Genomic DNA, 25,454 nt, shown 5'->3' with positions numbered 1-25,454 from the left:
TGACAAAGTCGGCAGGATGGGTCTGGGTATGATCTCAGCAAACTGGGTTTATTGGTACAGGAACAGGGGACAGGTAAGGTTCATCTACAACCGGCAACTGTTCATGCACTTTGACAATGACGTGGGTGAGTACAAGGACCGGGAGAGATCCCTCAGCAAATCCAGCACGGGCACAACTGACCTGCCCTGGACACAGGGAGGGAATTTATTACCAACCAAATCACAGCACCACAAGGAGAAGGGAAAGAAATCTCTCCAACACCTTCCCCCCACCCAACAGGGATCACCCAGAACAGGGGTCACCAGGGCTCTGCCCAACGGGGGTCGCTGGGGATCATCCAGCATGGATCCTCCCATCGGGAATGGAGCTGCAGCAGCACACGAAGCTCTTCCCACACTCGGGACACTCGCAGGGCCTCTCCCTGGTGTGGAAGTGCTGGTGAGTGACGATCTCTGAATCCCACTTGAAGCTCTTCTGACATTCCAAGCAGTCCTAGGGCCATTCCCCAGTGTGGATCTTGTGGTGCTTGCTCAGGTCAGAGGTCCCACTGAAGCTCTTCCCACATTCCCCACACTCCCAGGGCCTCTCCCCAGGGTGGATGTTCAGGTGTTCCATCAGGGTGGAGCTGTAGCTGAAACCCTTCCCACATTACAAGCACTTGTGGGGCTTCTCCCTGCCATGAGGCTTCTCCACCAGCTCTGAGCTCTGGCTGGATCTCAGGCTGCCTTCCTGGCTCAGGGGGGCTCTTTCCTCCTCACACCTCCCTGGGCTGGGTTTGCAGCCCCTCCTCGTGAGGGATCTCTGGGCCTTTTCGTCCTCCTCCATCCAGCCACAGCTTGGGAATGACAGACCCTGGTTTGGGGAAACCAAGGTGGGAGCGCCTTGGAGTAGAGGCTCCTCCTGGCCAGGTCCATCTCTAGAAGTCAGCAGGACTCTTCTGTCCATGAAAATCCCCACAATGTCAAGATTCAGCCCGAAAAAACTCTCCCAGCAGCTCCCTATTGCTGATCTCTCCACTTTTGGGGTTCCAGAGGTTTCCTTTCCTTAGGATCATGGGAGTCCAATGGTTCCAGGGGTTCTCCATTCTCCAGCGTCCTGCTCAGGGATGATTCAGGGGCTTTTGGGGGTCCATGGGGGCTCTTCTCCCCTGATGCTCTGCTCTGAGATCCCAGGGATCCCAGGGGTCCCTCCTCTCCAGGCTCCCCCCCTTTCCAGTCTGCCGGGGTCCCCCAGCTCTGGGATCGCCCCTCTCTGCTCTCCCCACTCTGGGGGTCCCAGGGGTTCCCCTCCTCTGCTCTCCCGGCAGTCCCCAGGACCAATGTCCTCCCCTGCCCATACTGGGCAATAGCCACGTGGGCCCCCAAAGATCCCCCCAAGGGGCTCAGCTTTGGGGTCCTGCAAGATCCAAACCTACACACACAGAGAAAACAAAACCTCCCAGAGACACCAGATGATATTTGGGGTCAATTCCACAATCTGCGAGCTCCAAACACACCCCAATAAAAAACCCTCTCAGGGACTCCTGGATAGATTTGGGACGAGCTCCCCCCTCCCCGCTCACCTGCAAGACGAGGTGGGGGCGATGGTCCCGTGGCTGCGGCCACAGGGGGCACTGGAACCTCCTGTTCCTCCTGTTCCTGCTCCTGCTCCTCCTCTTCCTGCTCCTCCTTTTCCTCTCTCCCTCCTCCTCCTCCTCCTCCTTCCTAATCCCACCTCCTCCCCAGTTCCTGCCTTCTGTGTATTTAGAGTGGAGAACCTTGCTTGTTTTTAGAACTAGAACAAAGATCTCAGATGGAACAAGGCTTGCTGCTTTTAGTCAGAAGTATCAGTGACTAAAGGTCACGTTTCCTTTGCTTTGGTCCCGTCCTTGTTCCTCCTCAGTGTTCAGGCTGGGCTATGGGGTGTCCTTGTTTGCTGCATTTTCCAAGTTCTTCTTGCATCCTTTGGGCCATGGGCTGTGCCCTGGGAGGGTTCTTTGTGCTCCTTTGTGACACAGGAGAACCTTCCAGGTGGTTTCTGCGTGAGCTGCTGCTGGGATGTCACAGGAACAGCGCCACATCCCCGTGATGTTCCCGTTGCTGTGGGACACGGAGGCCTCAGTGCCCAGAGTGGCTCTGGGCTCGCTGCCGGAGGATCCTCCTGCCCGAGGCATTCTCAGCAGCCAGCCCAGCCCTGTCCTTCTGTGCTTGCAGGGCTACAGGCTGCAGGCGTGTGCAGCGCAGCCAAAATGATCCAGCACGTGGCTGCTGCAGTTTGCACTCTGTACTCTGTGGCTTATTCGGGGTATTTTTTAACCCACTTGGCACGTAAGTTGAGGTTTTCCCTCGGTACAGCATCTGTGGCTTTGGGCTTGCTGTGTGCTTTCTGTTCTTCCTCTGGAGCTGAGTTGACTTTGGAACCAAATGGCCATGAAGACACCATTGCTTTGGGAGAGCTCCTGCCAGCAGCTGCAGCTGAAAAAGGGAGTGTCTGCAGCCAGCGGGGCATGCACAGCATCTGCAATGAGCCCTGGGGGGTTCTGTTCCCTCAAGCAGGGAGTCTGTGCCAGCAGAGCCTGGAACTCCCTCCCTTTGCTGCTCCAGCCAAGAACTGACCCAGCCCAGTGTTTTGTGCTTGTTCTCTTGCTTGCTGTGGGAAGGGACTGTGGCTCCTGGAGGGATGCAGTGAAAGCAAAATGCTCTCTTGGGGTTGCCTTGCTCCGTGGCATTTCCCAGCACTGGCAGTTTTTCTCCTAACAGCATCTGGTTCATGTTCCCTCTCCCATTGCAGGGCACCTCCTGTCTGGATTCCGAGCAGCTCCTCCTTCGGTGAGTGGGAAAGGAACCTTTGGTGTTTGGAATTGTGCAGCAAGTTGTGAGCTCGGCATGTGGCAGTCGAGGGCCAGCCTGGGAGGCTGAAGGAAAATTCGTGTCAGTGTCTTTGCAGCAGCAGCAGCAAAGGAATTCCCATCAGTTTTCTCCTTTTCTGCTGAAGAGCTTTTGAAGAGCTGCAGGTCTGGTTTTGCAGGCAGAGGATTGCTTGCTGGCTTTAGCCATGGTGGAATATGGAATTTCCAACAATAAGTGGCAATGTCGACTTTAGCCCATTGTTAGTTGGAACAGCTCTAAACCCAATTTCTGCTTAGTGCAGCTGGATGTGCAGCTGAGGATAAATAAGGTGATAACTGAGATAGAATTTCCCGTCCCTCACACTGCCGTCTGTCCACAGGGCACAAAAGCAGCACCAGCACCTCCTGGGGCTCCCTCTGCTTCCAAAGAGGAGGCCCAAGAGGAAGAAGACAGCAGTGAGCTTCCCGCTGCTCTGGGGGACGATGGTGAACATCCCTCAGTGCCGGGAGATGACAGTGAACTTCCCGCTGCTCTGGGAGACGAGGGTGAACATCCCGCGGGGTGGGAATGCAACGGCGAGGCTCCCGCGGGGTGGGACAAGGACAGGGGACATCTCCCGGCCTGGGACAAGGACGGTGGATGTCCCCTGGTGTGGGACCAGAGTGGCCAAGCTCCCACGGAGTGGGATGAGGACAATGGACATCTCCCAGTGTGGGATGAGGATGGAGGATATCCTGTGGCATGGGAAGAGGAGAGTGAACATCCCCCAGCATGGGAAGTGGACAGCAAACATCCCCTGTCTTGGAAAGATGATGACAAACCTGCAGTGTGTTTGGAAGAGGATGGAGAAGCTGCAGCATTTTGGGAAGAGGATGGAGAAGCTCCCTCTGCTTGGGAAGAGGACAATGAACCTCCCTCCGCTGTGGGATCCTGGGCTGAACATTCTGACAGCAGCACAGCCGGGCAGCCAGAGGGGAGAGGGGAGTGGTGCCTGATGCAGCTGAGTACGTCTGCTCTGTTCCTCGGTGCCTGAGCAGGTGCTGTGTGTGTGTCTGGGCATCAGCTGCACCCAGTGTTGCTCTGCAGCTGAATGTCACCGAGCCATTGATTGTCCTTCCCCAGCTGACACCAAGGGGCTCACGGCCCCAGGGAGTGGGGCTGGTTGTGGCTCTGCTGCAAGGGGGGGTCTCACTCTGGGAGGGAGCGTCTTCCACGTGGTTTCTTTCAGGGAACACCGTGAGCGAGGAGGAGCCTGCCGAGAAATACCTGGAAGTGGAGCAGATTGGCCAAGGGTAAGTGCACGGCAGCTGCTGCTGCACAAGCAGGGCCGGGTGTTGTGCTGGTGCAGGATCAAGTGAGAAGTCAGGAGAGCTCCAAACACCTTCAGACACTGGGCTACCATCCTGCTATCTCTCAGTCCTGATCAGAATTGATAACTGTGGTCAGAAGGCGCCGTCAAAGGCCCCTGAGGCTGGCAGTGTCCTGCATGCAGCAAGGAGCAGGACCTGGAACTGGATTGCCTAAAAGAGCAACTCACCATCTGGTGACTGTCAGAAAATAGTTCTCAAGAAGATTTCGTTCAAGTATTTTGCTTCAAAAAATATCCACTGGTCAGGATTATCAACCTAATGGTTTAGAAACAGAAACCAGAGAGGAACTAATAAGTGCTCTATTCTAGCACAGGTAGCAGACCCCATCCATTCAGTAACAGACACAGAGCTGATGCACTCTGAGGGGAAAAAGCATCACCTGCCTGATGGCAGGGCCCTTATGGAACCTGCAGGTCTTAGGCAGGAAATGGAAAAGGATGAAATGCATTCTTTTCCAGTTCTTTAGACAGCCATCTCTCACCTCAGGTTTTGAACTAAAGCAATTCAGGGTGGATATTTGGGATTTGCTCCAGGCCAATTCCTTCATGTTGGGTCTCAGTTTTCTCCTGCACACCTTGCATGGCAGAGGGCTGGTGGCTGCTGTGCTGTTGTTGGAAGGGTCGATGCACCCAGGTGTTTGTGAACGCTGCAGGCAGCAGAGATCTCCTGTCTGGGCTGGCTTTCCCTGCCAGGGCCTAAAGCGCTGCTTCTTTCTTCTCTGCTGTTTTGTCTCCAGGGCTTTTGGAACTGTTTATAAAGGACTCGACAGGGCCACTGGAGGAGAGGTCAGTGCCAACACACCCAGCACGCCTGGCAGCTCTCCAGGGCTTTCCCCTCTGCTGGGAGCTGTGGCTGCAGCTTTGGGGGCCAGCAGAGCTTTCCTGCCCAGGCTGCTCCTCTGAAGGCAGAGCAGTGTCAGCCTGCAGAGCACAGCTGGGACAGACTTGGTCCTTCTGAAGCGCCAAAGGAATGCAAGGAGGGCAGCGGTGTCTGTCAGAGCAGGACACGCTGGCTTGGCCTTCATATCTAAAAGTGTGAATGCATCAGCTGCTGGAGACTGAGGCCCAATTTATCTTCATCCCAACCTCAGACAGGAACACTATTTAGCTATTCTTAGCTAAACTATAACAATATAATTTCCATCCTGCCTTTCATTTTCAAAGGATACATCAAGGCCTAATTAGGGAGAGATCCTGCTTGGGCTCAATTTGGGGTTTTAGTCCTACTTCAGCTGTTCACAGAGAGTGAGGGAGAGAAATGAGAAGACGAATGTCCAGAGCAAAGCTCTCTCCTAATCCTGCAGTTGTGTTTGGGTCTGGTGTCAGTGACAGCCTGTGACAGGGATCACCTGAGCAATGGGTGTGCGTGTCTGCTTTGTTGTGCAATCCCAAACAGAGCAGTTGCATCTGAAATCATGACCAAATCCCATAGAATTGCTAAAGGGTTCCTGGCTGTTCTGCTTTGTTTTCAGAGAACCAGAATTACCTCCTGCTTGCAAAATGGGTTTGAATTATAATAATAATAAGAGTGTTGAGGCCATTTGAGAAGACTGTAGGTGCAGAGAATGTTGTTAGAGCTTTGAGGCTGACAGCTGAGGGACCATTTCTGCAGAGCTTGCAAGGCCAAATGTCTCTGGCCATGTGTCCTGTAAGCAGCCCCCAGCTGGCAGAGCAATGGGCTGTGGGAATGGCCCTTGCTGAGCTCTGGTGTCCCATCCCAAGGCAGTTTGGCACAGCCCGGCTCCGTTGCTCCACAAAGACTCGCTCCGTGTTTGCTGTGGCCTCCTGCCACAGACTCCTCCAGTTAAAGGCTGCAATGTCCCTTCAGGTGGCCATCAAGAAAATGAGTCTCAGAGGGCAGAACAGGGAACGAGCTGTGAATGAGATCCTGCTCCTGAACGACAAGAAGAACCCCAACATTGTCAACTCTTTGGACAGGTGAGTGATTCAGCTCTGATCCCAAGCCCGGGCCCTGCGTTAACCTTTCCTGGCATCCGGAGTCTGTAGCCTGGTTTGAAAATGCCTGACCCAGCCACATCTTCCCAAACCAACAGCCTGGCAGTTCACTCCCTCCACGTGCTTTTGTTGCTTTGCTTTGGTTTTTCCTTCAAGTTGACCCCGTTTGCTGTGTCTCTCAGCAAGTGCTGATAAACCACAGCAGAAATTATTTCCCTTGGCTTCTTCTTCCCAGCCCTTTTCCATTGCTACAGATGCCAGGAAGATCGGGTTCTTGTTTCCAGAAATGCCTCATTTGCCCATTTTTCACTGGCCTTGCCTGTTTCTGAAGGGACTTTCTGAAAGGTTTTCTGACTGCTTTTGTCCCAAGTGCTGCACGGCCTCCTCCCCTGGATAACCCTGGCAGTTGTGTTGCCTTGTTCTGGAGGGAATGGTGGAACTGATGAGTTCAGAAGCTGAACCAGCTGGGGCCAAGGGTTGTGGTTCCACATTGATCTGGGCTGTTGCTAAACTGCATTTTTCACCTGCTTGCCATCCAAGGCCTCTCCTTTCTCACAGGTGTCTCCTTCCCCTTTAGACTGTGCAGATTCCAAGGGCTGTGCAGCCTGGCAGGAATGTCTCTCCATCTGATTCTGTCCTCACTGACAAGTGACCTGGAAACAAAACTCCACTCCAGGCTTTTCCATGGGGGAATTGAGCTCTGCACTTTCATCTCCATGCCATTGCTTTCCTCTTCCAGCTTCCTTGTGGATGGAGATCTCTGGCTGGTGATGGAATACATGGATGGAGGAACTTTGCGGGACGTTGTCAGACAGACACGCATGGCTGAAGGAGAGATGGCAGCTGTCAGTCGGGAGGTGAGGGATCCTGCTTGTCACTCCCATGGCTGGGACACGATGGTCCTTCCAAACAGGGCGTGAGAACAGGAGTGGCTCCATGTTCAGGGCTTTGTTTCTGAGTTGTTTTTATGAGCTGGAGAAGAAAGAGCCTCTGCAGTGAACGGCCTGCCAGCATCACTGCACTTCTACTCTGTTCTTGTTCTCTCTCCTGCTGTTGTGGTACTTTCTGTGTGCTTTGGATTTGATTTGCTGTTCTCAGCTTTGCCTTGAGCCCTTTGCCTGGAGCTTGTGTGCACTGCACTCCTGGCCTGTCACAGCAAAGCTGCTGCTGGCAGAATTCTGAGCTGTCCTTTCTGGTGTGATATATTCCAGCCATTGGTTTTTGCCCTCATGTTTCTTGTTCTCTCTCAGTGTCTGCAGGGCCTGGATTTCCTCCATTCCAACCGGGTGATCCACAGGGATCTGAAGAGCTCCAACATCCTCCTGGGCATGGATGGCTCTGTCAGGCTGGGTGGGTGTTCCTGGCCAGGCACGGCGCTCCTGGGCTGCGGGGCTGGGGCTGCTTCCCAGGGAGGGCCAGAGCCCCACAAGGGCTGCTGGGGGCACTGCCCGGCCCCTGCTGCCAGCTGAGAGCAGCTGCCCCAGCAGAGAGCTCAGGAGAGGAGCAGGGGGCCAGCAGTGCCTTTGCTCTGGCCATGGCCCTTCCAGAGGGGCAGCAGTGGGAATCTAAAGCTCCAAGGGAATCAGTAAAAGCCACTGCAGGAAAGCTGAGGGTTTCTTGAAGGACCCAGTTCCATCTTTCCTTTCCTTGGCTACAGCCCTAAGGACTTTTTCAGCTGACTTCACTACTGCATTCTCAGACTGAGCGTGGGGAATCTTTGTGCTTGGTTTCCTCATTGCAGCTGCCTTTGACAGGGTTTGTTTCTGTCCTCAGCTGATTTTGGCCTCTGCGCTCAGCTCAGCCCTGAGCAGGACCAGCGCAGCTCCATGGTGGGCACTGCTCACTGGATGGCCCCAGAAGTTGTGACCAGATCTCCTTATGGCCCCAAGGTGGACATCTGGTCCTTCGGCATTGTGACCATCGAGATGGTGGAAGGAGAACCTCCTTACTTCAGGGAAACGGCGGCCATGGTAAGAGGCAAATTCTCCAGGGGCTGCAGAGGCTGCGAGCACAGGGGGACCCTGCACTGGGAGCAGCAGCTGGAGGTTTCTGCACATGGGAAGGGAATTCCCAGAGGACTTGTGCCTCCACACAGATGAATGTTCTGCAGTCTCCAGCAACAATTTGCTTTGGGCTTTTCATTGTTGCAGCTCTTCTAGCTGTGAGGATGACCTGGAAATATGAAGCAAATGCATCAGCTCTAATGTTATCTTGCAAGAAAACCCCACACCATCTGCAAATCCCAGCCCCAAACCCAACAAGATTTCTGCAGGAGTTTCTAAAAGACATTTTGCAAGATGATCTCCCCTGATTCTTCTCACTGGGAAACTTGTTGAAAACATGAAGATGATGGTTTAACATCCTCATAGTCTAATGTATTTCTTTCCTAGTCCAAGCTACTTTTTCCGTGTCACAAAGCCTGAGCTTTCAGCATCACAAACCTCCTGTTTCTTGCCTGGCAGTTTCTGGGATGGGGCATCAGGAATGCATTTACTTGAGTGTCAGTGGCACTGCAGAGATGCGCTTGATGGAAGAATCCTCTGAAATAACACAGGCAGACCACACTGAATCTGGAAAATGGCCTGTAAAGCTGGTGTCCATATTTGGAGAAGCAAAATGGGCTATTTCTGATGGAGGTTCCTACTAACAAAGCCAGCCAATGAAACTGGCTCTCAAGGCGAGATCATTTGGATGTTGCAGTGGCTGTGGCAGCCGCAGGGTTTGGGTTTTTTGCTTGGCATAGCAAAATGAGCTCTGAGCAGCATCTCTGGCAGGGAGGAAAGTGCCCCTGGCGCTGGGGCTGAGGCCCCGGGGTGGATGTGAGCCCGTGTGGGTGTGAAGGAAGCTGGCAGAGCGCTGAGTTTGCTTTCCCTGCAGGCTCGCGCTCTGATCCGGCAGAACGGGACCCCGCAGCTGCAGGAGCCCCGGCGCCTGTCGGCTCTGCTGCGGGACTTCCTCGAGTGCAGCCTGGAGCCGGACGAGGAGCGGCGCTGGGCTGCCCAGGAGCTGCTGCAGGTGAGAGCCAAGGGCTGCAGGGGAAGCAGCAGCGCCAGGGAGGGGTTTTCTTGTGGGGCCCCCTCCGATAGTCTCCAGTCTCGCTGCGTTCCACGCGCAGAGCGAGCAGAATCCTCGCCTGCTGTGGCCTGGCAGGCTCCTTTCGAGCTCATCTGGACCTGGTGCCCCACAGCGAGCAGGGACATCTTCAAGCAGCTCAGGGGGCTCAGAGCCCTGCCTCACCTGAGCTTGGATGTTTCCAGGCAGGAGGCACCTCCCACATCTCTGGGCACCTCCTGTCAGTGTTTCCCCACTCTCCTGGTTAAAAAATTCTTCCTTAGATCTAATCTGAGCCTGCTTCCCTCGATTTTCAAACCATTTCCCTTTGTCCTGTTGCAACAGAGCCTGTGAGGAACTTGACTCTGGAAAGTAACAGTTAATTTCTTTATTTTTTATCCTTTGGACAGCACCCATTTTTATCATCAGCCAAGCCTCTCTCCAGCCTGACCCCTCTGATCGCTGCAGCAAAGCAACTGAGGGAGCAGCAGAGCAGATGAAGGACTTGAGGACAGCTTCTTCTTACAGTAGTTAGGACAACTAGTTAGTCATGGTAGTTAGCACTGGCAGTTAGTTAGGGTAGTTAGCATTGCTAGTTAGTTATGGTAGTTAGAGCAGCCTGTTTGTTATGGCAGTTTTTTGAATAAAAACTCTCTTAAACCTCAACTCCCTTGACGTGTCCCTTCCCTCTCCCGCCGTGACTCAGCTGCCCGGAGCAATGTGAGGGGAGAGCGGGCCCAGCCTGGCCCAGAGCTGAGCCCCAGCAGAGCCCTGGCAGAGCCTAGAGCAGCCTCGGCACCTGCAGAGTCAGCCTGGAAGGAGGCGCTTGGAGCCTTCTCGGCTGCACCCGGCTCTTGGTTACAAACTGTGTGTGCTGGAAAATGCCACCGGCTCTGCAGGAGGGCAGAAGGGGCCTGGGGAAGGCCCAGGTGCTCCATGCAAGGGAAAAACCTGCCCTGGGTTTGTTATAAATAACTAGGTAGTGTTGCCTTTTGCTATTAGGTATTGACTTCTGCAAAATATTCTTAATCACAACGAGTTTGATATAGTACAGTTTGTAATCACTTTTAACTGCTTTTGCTATAGTACAATTTGTCAACTTTTTGTGGCCAATGCCCTGGCCCCTGTGTAGCTCATATCCTCAGAACATCATTTATGGATGATATTTTAGCTTGTGGACAGTGTGAAAAACATACATTATAGTTTTGGCTTTTGCAAAATATTAAAGTGGATGCTATGGGTGGTGCATTATAATGTTAACTTTTGCAGAAGTAGCCATAGTTGTTAAATAAGAACTAATGCTTTTTTTTTCTGACTAACTGACAACAATGAGAAGCACTCAGAGATATTTGTGAAATAGCTAATGTTGGCTTAAAGGACTTGTGGAAGTAGCTAAAACCCTCTGCGTGGTCAGATAACATCTATGGAAGTGATGTGATGAGGCCCCTGCCACTGACCCTTCCACTGTCAATAACTGTCACCTGCTGAAACCACAGACCAGGGGCCCTTGTGAGGCAGTGACACACAACCCTCAAAACAGCAATCCACGATTCCTGCACGTGCTCTAAAAAGGCGAGTTGGGGGTCAAACCAACCTAAAGAATTCCTGGAACATGTAAATGTGTTCAAAGAAATGTTTGAATATGTGTAATCATTATGAATATGTATTTGAATAACACAATGGAAAAAGTAGACAAGAAGAGTTGCCTTGGTTAACCAGTGTGCCTCTGGCCATCACCAAGCACCCAGGGCTGTTATTGATTTGTCTTTAATTATCCCTTGTAAAACTCTTAAAAATTCTAAAGAGTGAGGTTCCTTTATCACAAAACCCAAGGTGCTCACACCTTGTTACTCCCCCAAGCCAGAATCTCTCAATCCTAAACTTGGTCTGTGTGGAAGAGAAGGAGGCTGCAAAGAATAGGATACTACACTGATGTGGAAGCCCAGAGGCATAATATCAGAGTCTAAATTCCACACCTGTGGAGGACTGGTCCCAAAGAAGAAGAATAGATTTCAAGGTTATGGTGAGGAGCTTGCTCAGGCACATGCTGATTTATGTAAAGTTATGTTACCCCATTGGCCCATTGGCTAATTATCCTAGTTCACCCCTATTACCCATCTCTGGTTAGTCCCTAGAATGTTCTCCCTCTCTGTCCCTCCATTGGCCCTAGTATACTGCATTCCTCTGCCCCTGTTTCCCTATTAGCTGTCCTGACCCTTAACCCCTCCTTTGCACATTTTCCCCCATATCCATTGGACCCTGACCCTCAGCTCCATCCTCACTACCCCATATAAAAACCCCCTGTGCCCTCAGCTGGCACTCTGTCTCTGTCCCTGGACCCTATTCAGCTCTGTCCCCTGTTCCTGTACCAATAAACCCAGTTTGCTGCAGATCATACCCAGACCCATCCTGCCGACTTTGTCAGCTTTATAAAGCAGCCGTGAGCTCCAGGCTCCTGAGTGCCGGACGCTCCAAGGGCCTCGGCAGCGCCAGGACGCTCCAGACTGGGACAGCCAGGCAGGGCAGGAGGAATCACTGCCCCTTTCCCCTCCCTGCTGCTCCATCTCCCAGCCCAGCATCGCTGCAGGACAGCCTCACTGCCAACGCCATCCTGCCAGGGATGGACTGGGGGGATCTCCTTCCCCTTCCCTCTGGCATGGAGGCAAATCCCATCTTCTCCTTCTCTGCCCTCCTTCCTCTCCTCATTCTGTCCTACATCCATCAACGTTCCTTTCCCATTTCCTTCCTCCTTTGTTCCTTCTTCTTCCTTCCTCTCCTTCTGCCTTTTCCTTTTCCCTTCTCCCTGTCTCTTCCTCTCCTTGTCCTTCCTCCCCCAGGCACTGAGCTGTGGACAGAGACCAGGGAGAACAAAGCCCTGCCACAGAACCTCGTGGAAGAGGCCATTTGGAACGGCTCCAAGGTGCAGGAATCTAATGGGGAGGAAAAGCCCCAGAGATCCCACATGAGGAGGGGCTGCCAACCCAGCCCAGTGATAAAGCCTCTGATCGGCCTTATCATAATGCAGAGCAATAGGGCTCAGGAGCTCAGTCCCTGGGTAGGGACCGGGTGCCCGAAGCTCGCTCGCTCATGCCAACGCCGCGGGGCTACCATCTAGCAAGCATGGTGATTATCAGCTCTATAGCCATTAGCAAGCTCTCAGGATTTCAGCTTTGCTTGCTAGGTAGTGGTGCCCCAGCCTTGAGGCTGCAGCAGATGGAGAGAGAGGAGCAGGAGAAGGCTCAGGCTGTTCCACGAAGATGGCTTTATTTGGGGAGGTCCATGAAGGGTCTCTGCTCTTCTTCTTCCAACTAATGGGGTACAGTATGCTTCTTTTATAGGGTTGGAAAGGATCCAAGCTTGACCAATGGTAAGGGGTTAACATGACATTGCCTTATAGGGTTACAGAGATAGGTTAAGGGCGGAGGACAGGGAAACAGGAATTTTCTTTTGCTGTTTCAGCATTCCTATAGTTCGTATTCTCCATGGTGCTTTTCCCAAACTTATGGGGTTTACTACAAAGGGAGGAGGGGTGGAAGGAAGTTGGGAGGAGTCTAGGGACAGGAAGGGGTCTTTGGGGGAACAAAAAGGATTGTGGGATGAAGAAGAGAAAGGGTGGGAAAAACCATCTGGCTCCCTCCATCTTGTGCTCCATGGGAGCCATATTGGGAAGGGAGACAAAACCGAACTGAGGGTTTACAAACTGGGGATTTATTAACTGGGTTAGAGGGGGAAGGAAAGGAACCCCAAAGAGTATGGCCAGGACTCCTTGGGCAGGGGGATTGGGAGCTTTGAGGGGAGCCAGGGGAATGGTGGACACCCTGCGCTGTGCTGGAGTGGGCTGCTTCTCTCAAAATCCCACTTTTAGGGCAAGTAGGAGAGGGAAAAGGGCTAGGAGCAGGGGAACAGGGAGAACTGGGGATTAAGCTCTGTAAAGATGACTGTCTTCCCAATTTTGAGCTGGATTTTAACACTGATCTAATTTGAGAAGTCCAAAATATTATTTTTAACAAAGAAGAGTCCCCCGACTTAACAGAATCTTGTAATTTATGATTAACATCCCAGAAACCAGGGTCATAAATTTGGTCGGGGAAATTTCTGGAAATTGGGAAAACAGCCCTTTTACTAATTTTTTTAATGCCTTTTTTCTGAACTTTAACATCCCCCCCAACAAGGATTCCTGCAACTTGGGTAAAAGCTCTCTTCTGAGCCGCAGAAAAATGAGCACCCATTATAAAGATATTATGTGGTGCAACTCAGTCCACCCACCTCCCCAGAAAAACTTGAAAGAAAAGAACGAAAAGCCCCACACCAGCCCCTGTCAGAAAAAGGAGAAAGCTGTGCAGCAAAGTGAGCCCTCTAGCACACCGCGCAGAAAATGGCAAACAGCAGCTGCGGAGCCCCCGCGCCATGCCACGCGGCTCTTAAAATGGCGGGCGGTGGCTGCCAGCCCCCCCACGCCATGTGGTCCCCACACGGGAGCTCAGAGCAGCCCGTGCCAATGCTCTGCCGCCGCGGCGGGAGCCCGCATGCGCCAAAAGCGGTGGCGGGAGCCTGCACACGCTGAAAACGGCGGCAGGAGCCCACGCGCACCAAAAAAGCGGTGGCAGGGGCCGGCCGCGCTGAAAAAGCAGCGGCGGGGGCTGGCTGTGCTGAAGAAGCGGTGGCAGGAAAACCACCCCACGCTGAAAAGCTGCGGTGGGAAAGACGCCCCTGTGCTGAAAAGCTGCACAGGGGAGGGGCAGGGAGAGAACGTGCCGCAGTTGCGAAACCACACGCACGAAAAGCGTCAGAGGAAAATGCCGCACGGCACCGGGGGATAAACAGAATAGAAAGACAGGGAGAGAAATAGTTACAATCCAGCGAAAGCCAAAAGAAATCTGGGAGCGATGGTTTCTGCTGGGGGAATGACTCGAGTGCGAGGAGCTGCTGTTCCCAATCCCCCAGAGCACCACCCACCAAAAAGGGGTCACCTTTTCTGGGGGAGTTTGATGGCCAAGGAGATTTACAGCCTCATCTGTGGGGTCTGGAGATGCCCTCAGGCCTCACGTTGGGCGCCAGAACTGAAGTGGTTCAGCTGGAGAAAGATTGTCCTTCTTGGACGTCCCGGCTAGCTATCCAGCACCACTAGCAGTAACAAGGCATTATCCCAATCTCCGTGGTTCGGGACAGCACCTAAGGCAAATGGTCTGTGCTATGACAGCAGCGCTACCTTGTGGTAGGATGTGGCTTGGCTTATGGCTACAGTCAGCAGAAAAAGAAGAGAGCGCTCCCCAGCTGTGGTGAATGCAGGTTTATTGAGTCCCAGGGGAAACCAAGAGCCGAAGAGGAAGAGGAGGAAGTTGTAATAGCTTATAAGAAAGGAAGGAAACAAGGGAGGAGTCAGTCCTTGGACGAATAGGGTTTCAGAGGGGAGTGGGATACAAAAGATTGACTTAGGGAGAACACCAATGGGGATAACTTGAGGGTGGAGCCCTGGCCCCTGAGCAAATCACTCCATGCTCCAGCTGGAAGTTTCTAGAGAGCTCTAGAAAGAAGGCTGGGAGGGATTTGAGAAAGAAACATTAATCTCCAAGGCAACTGGGGAGGAGTTGGGATAACTGGCAGTACAAGGGAGGGAGGGGAGAACCAGGGCAGAACCATTACATGATAGGGGGGAACAGAACAGTCCAACTTATACAGACACAACACAACACATGGTGTGTTTTGATCATCTCATGGTCATCTCTTTGTCACAATTATCACATGCTCATGGTCATCTCATTGTAATGGTCATCCCATGGTCCTGGTTGTGTCATGGTCACGGTCATGGTCATTGCCTTGTCATGGTCATTTTATGATCATCTCACATTCAACTCAGTTGCCACAATCTTATCATGGTCATCTCTCAGCTGTAGTTGGGTCATGGTTGTGGTTATCTCATGATCACAGTCATCTCATGGCCATCACATGGTCATGGTCATTTGCTGATAGTCATCATCTCATCCTCTCAGTCATCTCATTGTTATGCTCATCTCATAGCCACAATCACATCATGGTCACCTCGTGGCCATCTCATGGTCACAGAATTCCGAGAATCACAAGGTTGGAAGAGACCTTAAAGATCATTGAGTCCAACCCATGCCCCAACACCTCAACTAAACCATGGCACTGAGCGCCACTTCCAGTCTTTTCTTAAATACATCCAGGGATGGTGACTCTACCACCTCCCTGGGCAGACCATTCCAGAACTTTATCACCCTTTCTGTAAAAAAACTTTTCCTAATATCCAACCTATATTTCCCTTGACACAGCTTGAGACTGTGTCCTCTGATTCTGTCAGTGCTGCCTGGAGAAAGAGACCAACCCCACCTGACTACAACCACCTTTCAGGAAGTTGTAGAGAGTGATAAGGTCACCTCTGAGTCTCCTTTTCTCCAGGCTAAACAACCCCAGGTCCCTTGGTCATTCCTCACAGGGCTTGTGTTCCAAGCCCCTCACCAGCCTTGTTGCCTCCTCTGGACACTCTTGAGTGTCCCAACATCCTTCCCAAACTGAGGGGCCCAGAACTGGACACAGCAGTCAAGGTGTGGCCTCACCAGTGCTGAGTACAGGGGAAAGATGACCTCCCTGTTCCTGCTGGTCACACCATTCCTGATCCAGGCCAGGAGCCATTGGCCTTCTTGGCCACCAGGGCACTCTGCTGGCTCATGTTCAGCCAACTGTCAACCAGTACCCCCAGGTCCCTTTCTGCCTGGACACTATCCAGCCACACTGTCCCCAGCCAAAATGTAGGACTCAGCACTTGGATTTATTAATCTTCATCCTGTTAGACTCTGCCCATCCATTCAACCATTCCAAGTCTGTCTGCAGAGCCCTCTCACCTTCCTCCTGATGGACACACGCTCCCAGATTAGTGTTGTCCGCAAACTTATTAATGAAAGACAATCCCCTCATCCACACCATCAATGACGATATTAAAGAGAACTGGCTCCAGCACAGACCCCTGAGGGACACCACTGGTGACTGGCTGCCAGTGGGATGCAGCACTGTTCACCACCACACTCTGGGCCCGGCCATCCAGCAGTTCCTAACCCAGCACAGAGTGCTCTTGTCCAAGCTATGGGTTGCAGCTTTTCCAGGAGTGTGCTGTGGGAGACAGTGTCAAAGGCCTTGCTGAAGTCCAGGTACACAACATCCACAGCCTTTCCCACATCCACCAGGAGGGCCACCTGGCTATAAAAGGAGATCAGGCTGGTCAAACATGACCCTACCCCTCCTAAAACCCCCGTGGCTGGGTCTTATACCCTGGCCATCCTGTAAGTTCTGTGTGATGACTCTCAGTATGAACTTTTCCATTACATTACCTGGTACTGAGGTCAGACTGACTGGCCTATAATTACCTGGATCTTCCTTCCCACCCTTTTTTGAATGGGTGTCACATTGGCCAGCTTCAGTCATCTGGAACCTCACCAGTGAGCCAGGACTGCTGGTAAATGATGGAGAGCGGCTTCACAAACTCATCTGCCAGCTCCCTCATCACCCTGAGATGGATCCCATCTGGTCCCATGGATTTATGAATATCCATGTGGCTCAGCAGTTCTCTGACTGCCTCCTCTTGGATAATGGGGGGACCATTCTGCTCCCTGATACCACTGAGCAACCCAAGAGGACAGTTATCCTGAAGGCAAGTCTTCTCACTAAAAACTGAGGCAAAGAAGGCATTAGGCACCTCTGACTTCTAATCTGCAGTTATAAAGTTCCCTTCAGCATCTGATAAAGAATAAAGGTTGCTCTTACTCTTCAACATTAATATACATATAAAACATTTTTTGTTATCCTTTACAAAAGTCGCTATTTTAAGTTCAAACTGAGCTTTAGCCTCCCTAATTTTTTTCCTGCATCCTCTAGAAGCCCCCTTAAATACTTCCTGAGAGACCTGACCCTCCTTCCAAAGATAATACATCCTTTTTTTATTCCTGAGTTCCTCCAAAACCTCCTTGCCCATCCAGGCAGGACATTTGCCTCTTCAACTCATCTTTTGGATCAAAGGGACAGTCTGTTCCTGTGCCCTCAAGATCTCAATTTTGAAGTATGCCCACCCTTCCTGCACTCTTTTGTTTTTAAGGACTACTTCCCAAGGACTGTCTAAATAAGTCTCCTGAATAGCCCAAAGTCTGCCCCCCAAAAGTCCAGTGTAAAAGTCTTATTAATGTTCCTCTTGACTTCACCAAATATTGAGAATTTTATCATTTCATGATCACTCTGCCCCAAGTGGCCTCCAGCCCCCACATCTCCCACTAACCCATCTCTATTTGCAAACAGATCATGAGCACAGCCATCTCACGGCCATCTTTGGGTCACAGTCATCACATGCTTACAGTAGTCTCACATTCATGGTCATCTCATTATAATGGTCATCTCATGACCATGACCATCTCATGGTCACAGTCAAAGTCATTGTATGGTCACGGTCATCTCATGCTCATGGTCATCTCATGATCATCTCATGGTCAACTCATGGCCACAATCATATCACGGTCATCTCATGGCTGTCGTTGTGTCATGGTCACGGTCATCTCATGGTCACAGCCATTTCCTGATCACCATTATCTCATGGCCATCGTCATCTCGAGATCATGGTTGTGTCATGGTCATTACACGATTATCTTGTGGCCATCTCATTGTCTCTATCATGTCATGGTCTTGATCGTGTCATGGTCATGGTCGTGATTATCTCACGGTCATGGTCATTACATGGTCATGATCATCTCAGAATCACCTCATGCTCACAATGGTCTCATGGCCATGGTTGTGTTGTGGTCATCTCATGGTCATCTCTTGGTCACAATCATCTCATGCTCATGGTTGTCTCATTGTTATGGTCATTTCATGGCCATTATCGTAGCATGGCCATGGTCATCTCTGGCTCATCTCATGGTCTTTATGACCCCATGGCCATGGTTAAGTCATGGTCACCTCATGACCTTGATCACCTCACAGCTGTGTCATGATCATGAAATGCTCATGGTCATTAAATGGTCATGGTCATCTTGTGGTTAACTCAAGGCCACAGTCATGTCATGATCATGGTCATAGTCATGTCGTAGTCATTTCCTGATCACCATCAAATTTATGCTCAGGGTCATCTCACCGTAATGGTCATCTCATGATCATGTCATTGTCACTTCATTGTCACCTCATGGCCTTGATCATGTCAGGGTCACCTCAAGGCTGTGGTTGTGCCATGGCAAACACTCGGTCATCTCTTGGTCTAAATCATCTCATAGTCAGGGTTGTGGTTGTGTCATGGTCATGGTCACAGTCATGGCCATCCCATTGTCATGGTCATTTCAGGGTTGTGTCACTCATGGTCACTTTCATCTCACGGCCATCTTGTGCTTGTGTCATGGCCATGGTCATGGCCAGGGAACTTCGAGATCTTGAGCCCTGGGAACAGGAAGGGACCATTGCTGAGTATTGGATGAATTACCTGAAGCACGAATGCCCAGAATGACTCCAGAATGGATATGGGCAGAAGGAGCTGGAGCGCAAAGGTGGGAGCAGAATTCCTGTGGGGATTTGGGAATGGAGATTGATGTGCTGGTTCTTCACATTGATCTGGGTCTCCCTCTCCCAATACTCCTGCTCGGCTCCATCCTTTATCCACTGCATCAGCGGCTCCACCCAGCCCCGCTCGCTGTCGAAGCGCGTGAAGGGGATCCCATCCAGGTACCCAATGGACATGAACTGGGGGATCCCCGGGCTGGGCTCTGACACTGCCACGTACAGGTAACGCAGGGAGTGGAGAACTGGGGGGATACGGAGATTTGGGGGGAGCAGAAATGGGAACCGGGAGAGCCGGGAAGGGTCCAAGGCTCAAGGAAGGGACTGGGAGAGGCGGGATGGGGGATCCAGGGGGTCCCTGTGCCCACCAAAGGGGGTCCAGGGGTCCCCGGTGTTGAGGGAAGTGGGGTCTGGGAGCTGGGAAAGGCAGGAATGGGGGTGCAGGGGGTTCCTGGGTCACGGAAAGGGAGGTCTGGGGCTGGGAGAGGCGGGCGGATCCCCGGGACACAGCTTGGGAGAAGGGAAAGCGAGACGGGGAAAAGGGGAATTCCAGGGAATTCATCTGGATCCCACTGGATCCTCGCTGAGACCCCCTGGGACCCCCGGGGGACCCTCGGGGAACCCCTGGAACCCCTTCCAGGAAGCGCCGGGAATGGAGAACGGGGTGGACGCAGAAATTTGGGAGATCTGAGGGTCCAAAAGCCGAGGAAAGGGGCGGGTCTGGGATCTGGAAAGGGCGGGATGGCCGGGAATGGGGGTGCAGGGGGTCCCAGAGCACTGACGGGGGTGCGGGGAATCCCAGTGCCGGATAAAGGGGGGAAGGGGGGTCACAGGACCCAAAATGGGGGTTCATGGGGGTTCCCCTGCCCGGGAATAGAGGTTTAGAGGGTTCCCGGTGCCCGGAAATGGAAGTTCGGGGGGGTCCCGGTTTCGGGGGGTCCCGCTCACCTTTGGTCGCACACCCTGGGTTCCCCAGGAGTCCCAGGAGCCCCCAGAGCACCCCCAGCCCCAGCGCTGGAGCCATCGCAGCCGACCCCGATCGCGGCTGTGGCGCAGCTGGAGAGACGCGAAAGCGAAAGTGCTCGAGGGAGCGCGTGGGGAGGGGAAAAGGGGGAGGGGGAAAGGGCGAATTCCAGGGAATTCACCTGGATCCCCTCCTGGCACCCCTCTGGATCCCTCGGGGATCCGTCTGGGACCCTCCAGGGCCGCGCCCTGCGGGACCCCCGGGCCGGGCTGTGCTGAACTCCCGGTCCTGCGCTCAAACTCTGCCCGGACCCCGCTGGGCTCGGCCCAAAGCCGGGCAAGCATCGGGAGCAGCGGAGCCAATTTTTCCTGCGGGTGCGGGTCCCACCCCCGGCGGAGCAGGGCTGGGCGCTGGGACCCGATCCCTGATTCCCAATCTCCTTCTCTCCCTCCCTCTGCTGTTCTCTCCCTTTCTTCTGGGGGATCATAAATCCCAGAGCGGCCGCAGAGCCCCGTGCCCAGGCCGGGTTTCCCAGCAAAGGGAGGCTGGGGCTGAGGTGCCCGGGCTGGCCTGGAATGGGGGCCCGGGGGTCCCCGGGGTCCCGGAAACGGGGGATCCAGGGGCTGGGAGAGGAGGATACCCGGGAAAGGGGGTGCAGGGGGGTGTTGGTGCAGGATAAGGGGGTACAGGGGGTGTTGGTGCAGGATAAGGGGGTGCAGGGGGGTCCCAATGCCTGGGAATGGGGTGGGGGGGGCAGAATCTGGGAAACGGCAGCAGCTGCTGGGGAAGGACTGGGACAGACTGGGACAGACTGGGAAAAGAACCCACTGGAAGCAGAACTGGGGCACCAGGGATCATACTGGGACCACACTGGGGGCTATTGGGAGCAACTGGGAGCATGCAGGGGACAATTGAGATATACTGGGAGAGACTGGGAGTGGTTTGAATCATCCTGGGACTGACTGGAATCATACTGGGAGTGATCAAGTCTGTAGTAGGGGTGAAGAGGAGAAACTTGAATAATGCAGGGAGCAACTGGGATCATACTGGGAGCAGCTGGCCTATGCAGGGATCATACTGGGATCATACTGGGACTGATGGGGTCACACTTGGAGTGACTGGCATAGTACTGGGAGTGTCTGGGAGTAACTGGGATCATACTGGAGGTGACTGGACTTATACTGGGAGCAACTGGGACCGCAGCAGGGGCAAATGGCATCGGGTAAGGTGTGACTGGGCTCATACTGAAGTGACCTGGGGCCCCACTGGGCTCTGAGAGGGACTGAGAGTGAAAGGAACCATACAGGGCATGACTGGGACCACTGGGACCGTGTTGGGGGCAACTGCGATCCTACCGGGAGTGATTCTGAACATACTGGGAGTGACCGGGATCATCCAGGGGGTGACCGGGACCCACCGGTGAGGCGGCGGCGGAGCTGGGAGGCGGCCGCAGCGCAGGTGGGAGGCGCGCTGGGTTGTGCGGGGGCTCGGGGCTCGCTGCGGGCCTCGGGGGCGGCAGGGGGCTCAGGCGGGTTCGTTGTGCCGTGTCCGGCGCGTGTTGCCGCTGGCGTGAGGGCGCTGCGGGAGCGGCTGCCCGCGGTCTCCTTGCGGCCGCTGCCTCGGCAGGAGCCGCTGCCGGAGCAGCGCTGGCTCGGCCCGGTTGCTGTGGCTGGGACAGAGGGGGCTGCCCCGTGCCCGGAGGTTGCGCTGGGGCCGCCTCCGAGCTCCGCCGCCGCCTCACCAGGCTCCGGCCGCTGGCGCCCTTCCCGGGCCCGCACGGACGCTCCGCTGATGGCGGCTCTGCCGAGCCAGGGGCGCCCTCAGGGCGGCACCGGGGGCCGTGCTTAGCCCGGCTGTGACCAATCAGCGGCCAGAAGCAGAAGGGACGGCAGAATCAGCCAATCGCAGCGAGGGGCGAGCTCTGCACACGGCACGGCCTCGTCTCCCTTTCCCCGAACTCCGGCATTTCCCGGCAGCCGCGGTTGAGGAGCGGGCCTGGGCCCGGCCCGGGCAGGAGGCCGAGGAGCCGCTGCTGCTGCCCCGAACTGCCGAGAGCTCGGCGTGACCGGGACCTGAGGGCGCTGGGAGCTGGGGTGAGTGCGGGACGGAGGAGGGACCCACCTGCAGCCCCGGCAGGAGCCCAGGCCGGAGCCGGGGATGCTGGAGAGAGGCCAAAACCTTTCTGTCACTTCCCTCCTCCCCTTGGGCAGGGAACAGAGCACGTAAGGAAAGGCTCGAGGGTCTGGGTAAGGATGAGGACAATTCAATCACTGGTAAAGGGCACAGCGCACTTGTCAGGAAAATTAATCCATAAACATCAGAGGTTTATGTCCCAAAAGGAGACAGAGGAGTCCTTTTACTTTATTCGAATAGAGGGAGAGGCCATGGGGCATTCCCCTGGGGTCTCTCCAATTTTTGGAGGACGCAGCCTCCCTTTTTATCCCAGTTTCCCGGCCGCATTTCCCTTCTCTCTTTCCCCATTGGCTGAGGTATGTGAGAGGTTCAGGCTTTCCGATAGGCCTGATATTGAAGATTTCCCTCTAATGTATAACAGTCCCTTTTAATTTTTAATTCTTATGGTATTTAGGGATTTCCCTCATTGTTTCTTTCATCTTTCGAAGTTCAATTTCATTTATCAGCAAACCTAAAGTTTGTTTGTAAAAGCAAATATCTTTTCCCGTTCATCAATCAGTAGAATCTTTCCCATTGTTTCTTTTATCTCTCAGTGCTGGTTTGATCTACCAGCAGACCCACAGCCTGTTTGTAAGGACAAAATCCATCATTCCTCTCACACTTGACTTGGGGAAATTAATTGAATTTATTATCAAACATAGCAGGGCAAGAGAACGAGAACTGAAACAATTCCTACGCAAATATCCTCCCCCCACCTCTCTCTCCTTCCCGGGCTTAACTCCATCCTGCATTCTCTCCCTTCTCCACATCCAGAGGCGCAGGGGACGGGGGTCACAGCCCGGTCATGTCCCAGCCTCCCCTCAGGGACAGGAATCCTCGTCCTGCTCCAGCCTGGGGTCCCTCCCACGGGACACGGTCCCTCGGGAACGGGCTGCTCCACGAGGATCCCCCCCGGGCTCACAGGTGCCGCCAGGAGCCGCTTCCATGGCTCTGCAGGGGCTTCCCAGGGGCTCGGGGCCTCTCTCGGGCATCCCCTGCCCGCGGTCTCCTTGCGGCCGCTGCCTCGGCAGGAGCCGCTGCCGGAGCAGCGCTGGCTCGGCCCGGTTGCTGTGGCTGGGACAGAGGCGGCTGCCCCGTGCCCGGGGCTGTGCGGGGAAATTGACGTGGCCGGAGGTTTCTGTGCCCCGAGGAGACAGAGGAGTCCTGTACAAGTGACTTTATTGCTGAGCAGAGGGAGAGGCCGTGGCGCATTTGCCGTGCGCTCTCTGCCATTGTTGTAGTTCGCAGCCTCCTTTTTATCCTCATTTTCCCGGCCTCATCTCCCTCTCTCTTTGCCCACTGGCTGAGGTACTTGCAAGGTTCAGACTTCCCCATCTGCCAACTGCATGTCCTCGTTAATGTGCACCCCCACTTTTGTATAACAGCCGATATTCACGGCTCTGTTAAGTCTTTACTCTTCTGGAAATTCAGGAATTTAGCGTGACTGTGAGGAACTTTCCGTGTCGATTTCTAACATTTTCTGAAACTGATGGCTTCTCCCATTACTTCCTTATCTACAAGTCCCCGACCCTATCTCCAAGCAGATTCACTCATTGACTCTGTTTTTTCTTCCTGGGTCCTCTTTGCTTTTGGGATTGTTCTCAGTGCCCTCATTCCCTGCCCTTCTGTAGCCGTTTCTGGATCAGGAGGCCTGGCTGCCACCTGCATCCCCTCGCTCAGCTGCTGAATGAGCTGCACTCTCAAGGTGTGGAGCGTGGTAAAAAGATGAAAGTTGCTGTAGCACATCAGAGGAGAAACAGCATTCATTTAACCCATGGTCTGCCAGGGAGCCACAAAACCGTGTCCCATTCCCATCCTTTCCACGTTTGGACTGGTACATGAGCTGCTTTCTTGTTTCCTTTGTTATCTGTTTCAGCACTTTTCCTTTGTCATCTATTTGCCAACAGCAGTTTGAGTCATTTAATTTTTCATTAACTCCTCCTTTTTCTGCTAACAGATGATCTGATCCCATCCAATGGTGAGGTGTTGTGTTCCTCATTTCAGTGGATTGGTCAGCAGGAAGGTCAGGAGCTGGAGCTGTCTGGTTGGTTATTCCCAGGGCAGCTTGTAATCTAATGATGCCATTGAAATGAGAAATGGGTTCTGTGGCTCCTGACATGAATTGGTTTGGGTTCCCAGGGGCTGGTGCATGGTGTTGTAGGATTTGTTCTGGTGGCCTTTCATCTTTTCCCCATTTTTGGGCACTCCCTTTAGACAAGACTGCATCAAATGACCACTTTTCTCTAATTAAATCATCAAATACTTGGATTCCAAACTGATTTCCCTGAACTTGTGATAGCCAGAACATTTCAGTGCTCTAATACACCCTATATAACATAGAGACAGTGACAGCACATGTTGGAGTGGGCAGAGGGATGATTCCCCCCCCCATTTATTTATAGTGAAGTTTTCCCAACATTCTCCATTTGCTGTTCCCCTGTGCAGCTTTGCCCGTTTCTGTTGCAGGGTCAGATATCCTCACCCTGGGCTCTGCCTTTAGCTGTGCAAATTCCATCAGTGCAAGCAGGCAGAGCTTGGGGTGAGGGGCAGAGGGAATCAGCCCAATTCCTGCCCCAGGCAAGAGACCCAGGTACATTGTCCAGGCTTTGCCCAGCAGGGTTCATTTGCATTTCTAAAGCTTCCCTTCCAGGGCGTGACTCACATATGCCCCCCCCCACCCCCCCCGCAAAAAGCCAGGGTTTGCTGTGTTTTTAATCTTTGGGGGTTTTTTTGAAGAGTGTTCTATTAATGGTTTATGAGTTAAAGGGTCACCTTTAAAGCTCTTCTAGTTTTGCAAAATGCAGCCTGAAGGTAAACACCAGAAAATCCAGACCAAAATTTTGCAATATCCAACAGCCACACAAACACACGGGAAAAAGAATCCAAAGCAATACAGATTTTTTCTACTTCTTCTGCTAAGAATAAAAATTGACTCTTGCACCCCTGGCCCAAACCTAACTGACAATATCAAAGTAGCATTAATTAGAAACAACATTCTCATGGTGTAATCTTATTCCAGCCAGCCCAGTGTGTGAGTGTAACTGAGCCCCAGAGTGGAATTGTGCCGTGTTGTTCCCCAGCAGCTGTGGCGAGTGCAGGCCCAGACAGACATATGACACAGAGGTACAACAGAACTGGCCTCTATATCACCTTTTATGAAATAATTTGTGTTCCCAGTTTAGCAATCAAATCCCTTCCCAGTAAATCATCATAAAAATTAGGAGCAAATAAAAATTCATGCATTTCAAATCCATCTCCAAAATTTGCTAACAGAGGTTGAATCAAATCACTCCTCTTTTCCACTTATCCCCTCACTAATCAAACATATTTCTAGCGTTTTCCCCCCTTAGTTCTAAGATTCAGAGTGGATTGAGAGGCCCCTGTGTCCATCAGGAAAGGCCTCCTCTCAATGCAGACCCACCCTGAATGTTCTCAAGGGCTCCAGTGTGGAGGGTCCCTGGTGTGATGCCAGCTGTGACAGCCCTGCCAATCCATGTCCATCAAGGGGTGGACTTGCTGGTCCTGAGGGTGCTGCTGTCTGTGCTTGCAGTGTCCTTGTGCCCTGCAGCT

The 25,454-nt window shown here is 53.1% G+C and overlaps 3 protein-coding genes across 5 annotated transcripts in view; 2 read left to right on the top strand and 1 right to left on the bottom strand.

Moving 5' to 3' along the window:
* The window catches only part of LOC136570621 (uncharacterized), an 86,780-nt gene that overhangs the window by 839 nt on the left and 60,487 nt on the right, over positions 1 to 25,454 (bottom strand).
* LOC136570542 (serine/threonine-protein kinase PAK 3-like) lies at positions 363 to 9,705 on the top strand. The gene is made up of 10 exons (XM_066571019.1): positions 363 to 439; positions 3,209 to 3,390; positions 4,058 to 4,121; positions 4,936 to 4,984; positions 6,027 to 6,136; positions 6,894 to 7,011; positions 7,405 to 7,504; positions 7,928 to 8,124; positions 9,032 to 9,169; positions 9,616 to 9,705. The coding sequence occupies exons 1-10, from the start codon at positions 363 to 365 to the stop codon at positions 9,703 to 9,705; spliced, it is 1,125 nt and encodes a 374-aa protein (XP_066427116.1).
* LOC136570645 (zinc finger protein 135-like) overlaps positions 21,695 to 25,454 on the top strand; it is a 174,440-nt gene continuing 170,680 nt past the window's right edge. For all 3 annotated transcript variants that reach the window (XR_010785542.1, XR_010785541.1, XM_066571091.1), the window contains exon 1: positions 21,695 to 21,805. The gene's annotated coding sequence lies outside the window, so the exon portion shown is untranslated. The remainder of the gene's footprint in view (positions 21,806 to 25,454) is intronic.

Source organism: Molothrus aeneus, unplaced genomic scaffold (genome assembly GCF_037042795.1).
Source record: "Molothrus aeneus isolate 106 unplaced genomic scaffold, BPBGC_Maene_1.0 scaffold_35, whole genome shotgun sequence".
Classification (NCBI taxonomy): domain Eukaryota; kingdom Metazoa; phylum Chordata; class Aves; order Passeriformes; family Icteridae; genus Molothrus; species Molothrus aeneus.
Note: the sequence above shows the minus strand (reverse complement) of the source record. Positions and strands in the feature narration are given on the sequence as shown.

Excerpts from the sequence above, each read along its gene's own strand:
- LOC136570542 (XM_066571019.1), top strand. The coding sequence starts at position 363 with ATGGAGCTGCAGCAGCACACGAAGCTCTTCCCACACTCGGGACACTCG. Across the intron at positions 440-3,208 it reads TCCCTGGTGTGGAAGTGCTG|GGCACAAAAGCAGCACCAGC; the intron begins GTGAGTGACGAT and ends GTCTGTCCACAG. Across the intron at positions 9,170-9,615 it reads CTGCCCAGGAGCTGCTGCAG|CACCCATTTTTATCATCAGC; the intron begins GTGAGAGCCAAG and ends TCCTTTGGACAG.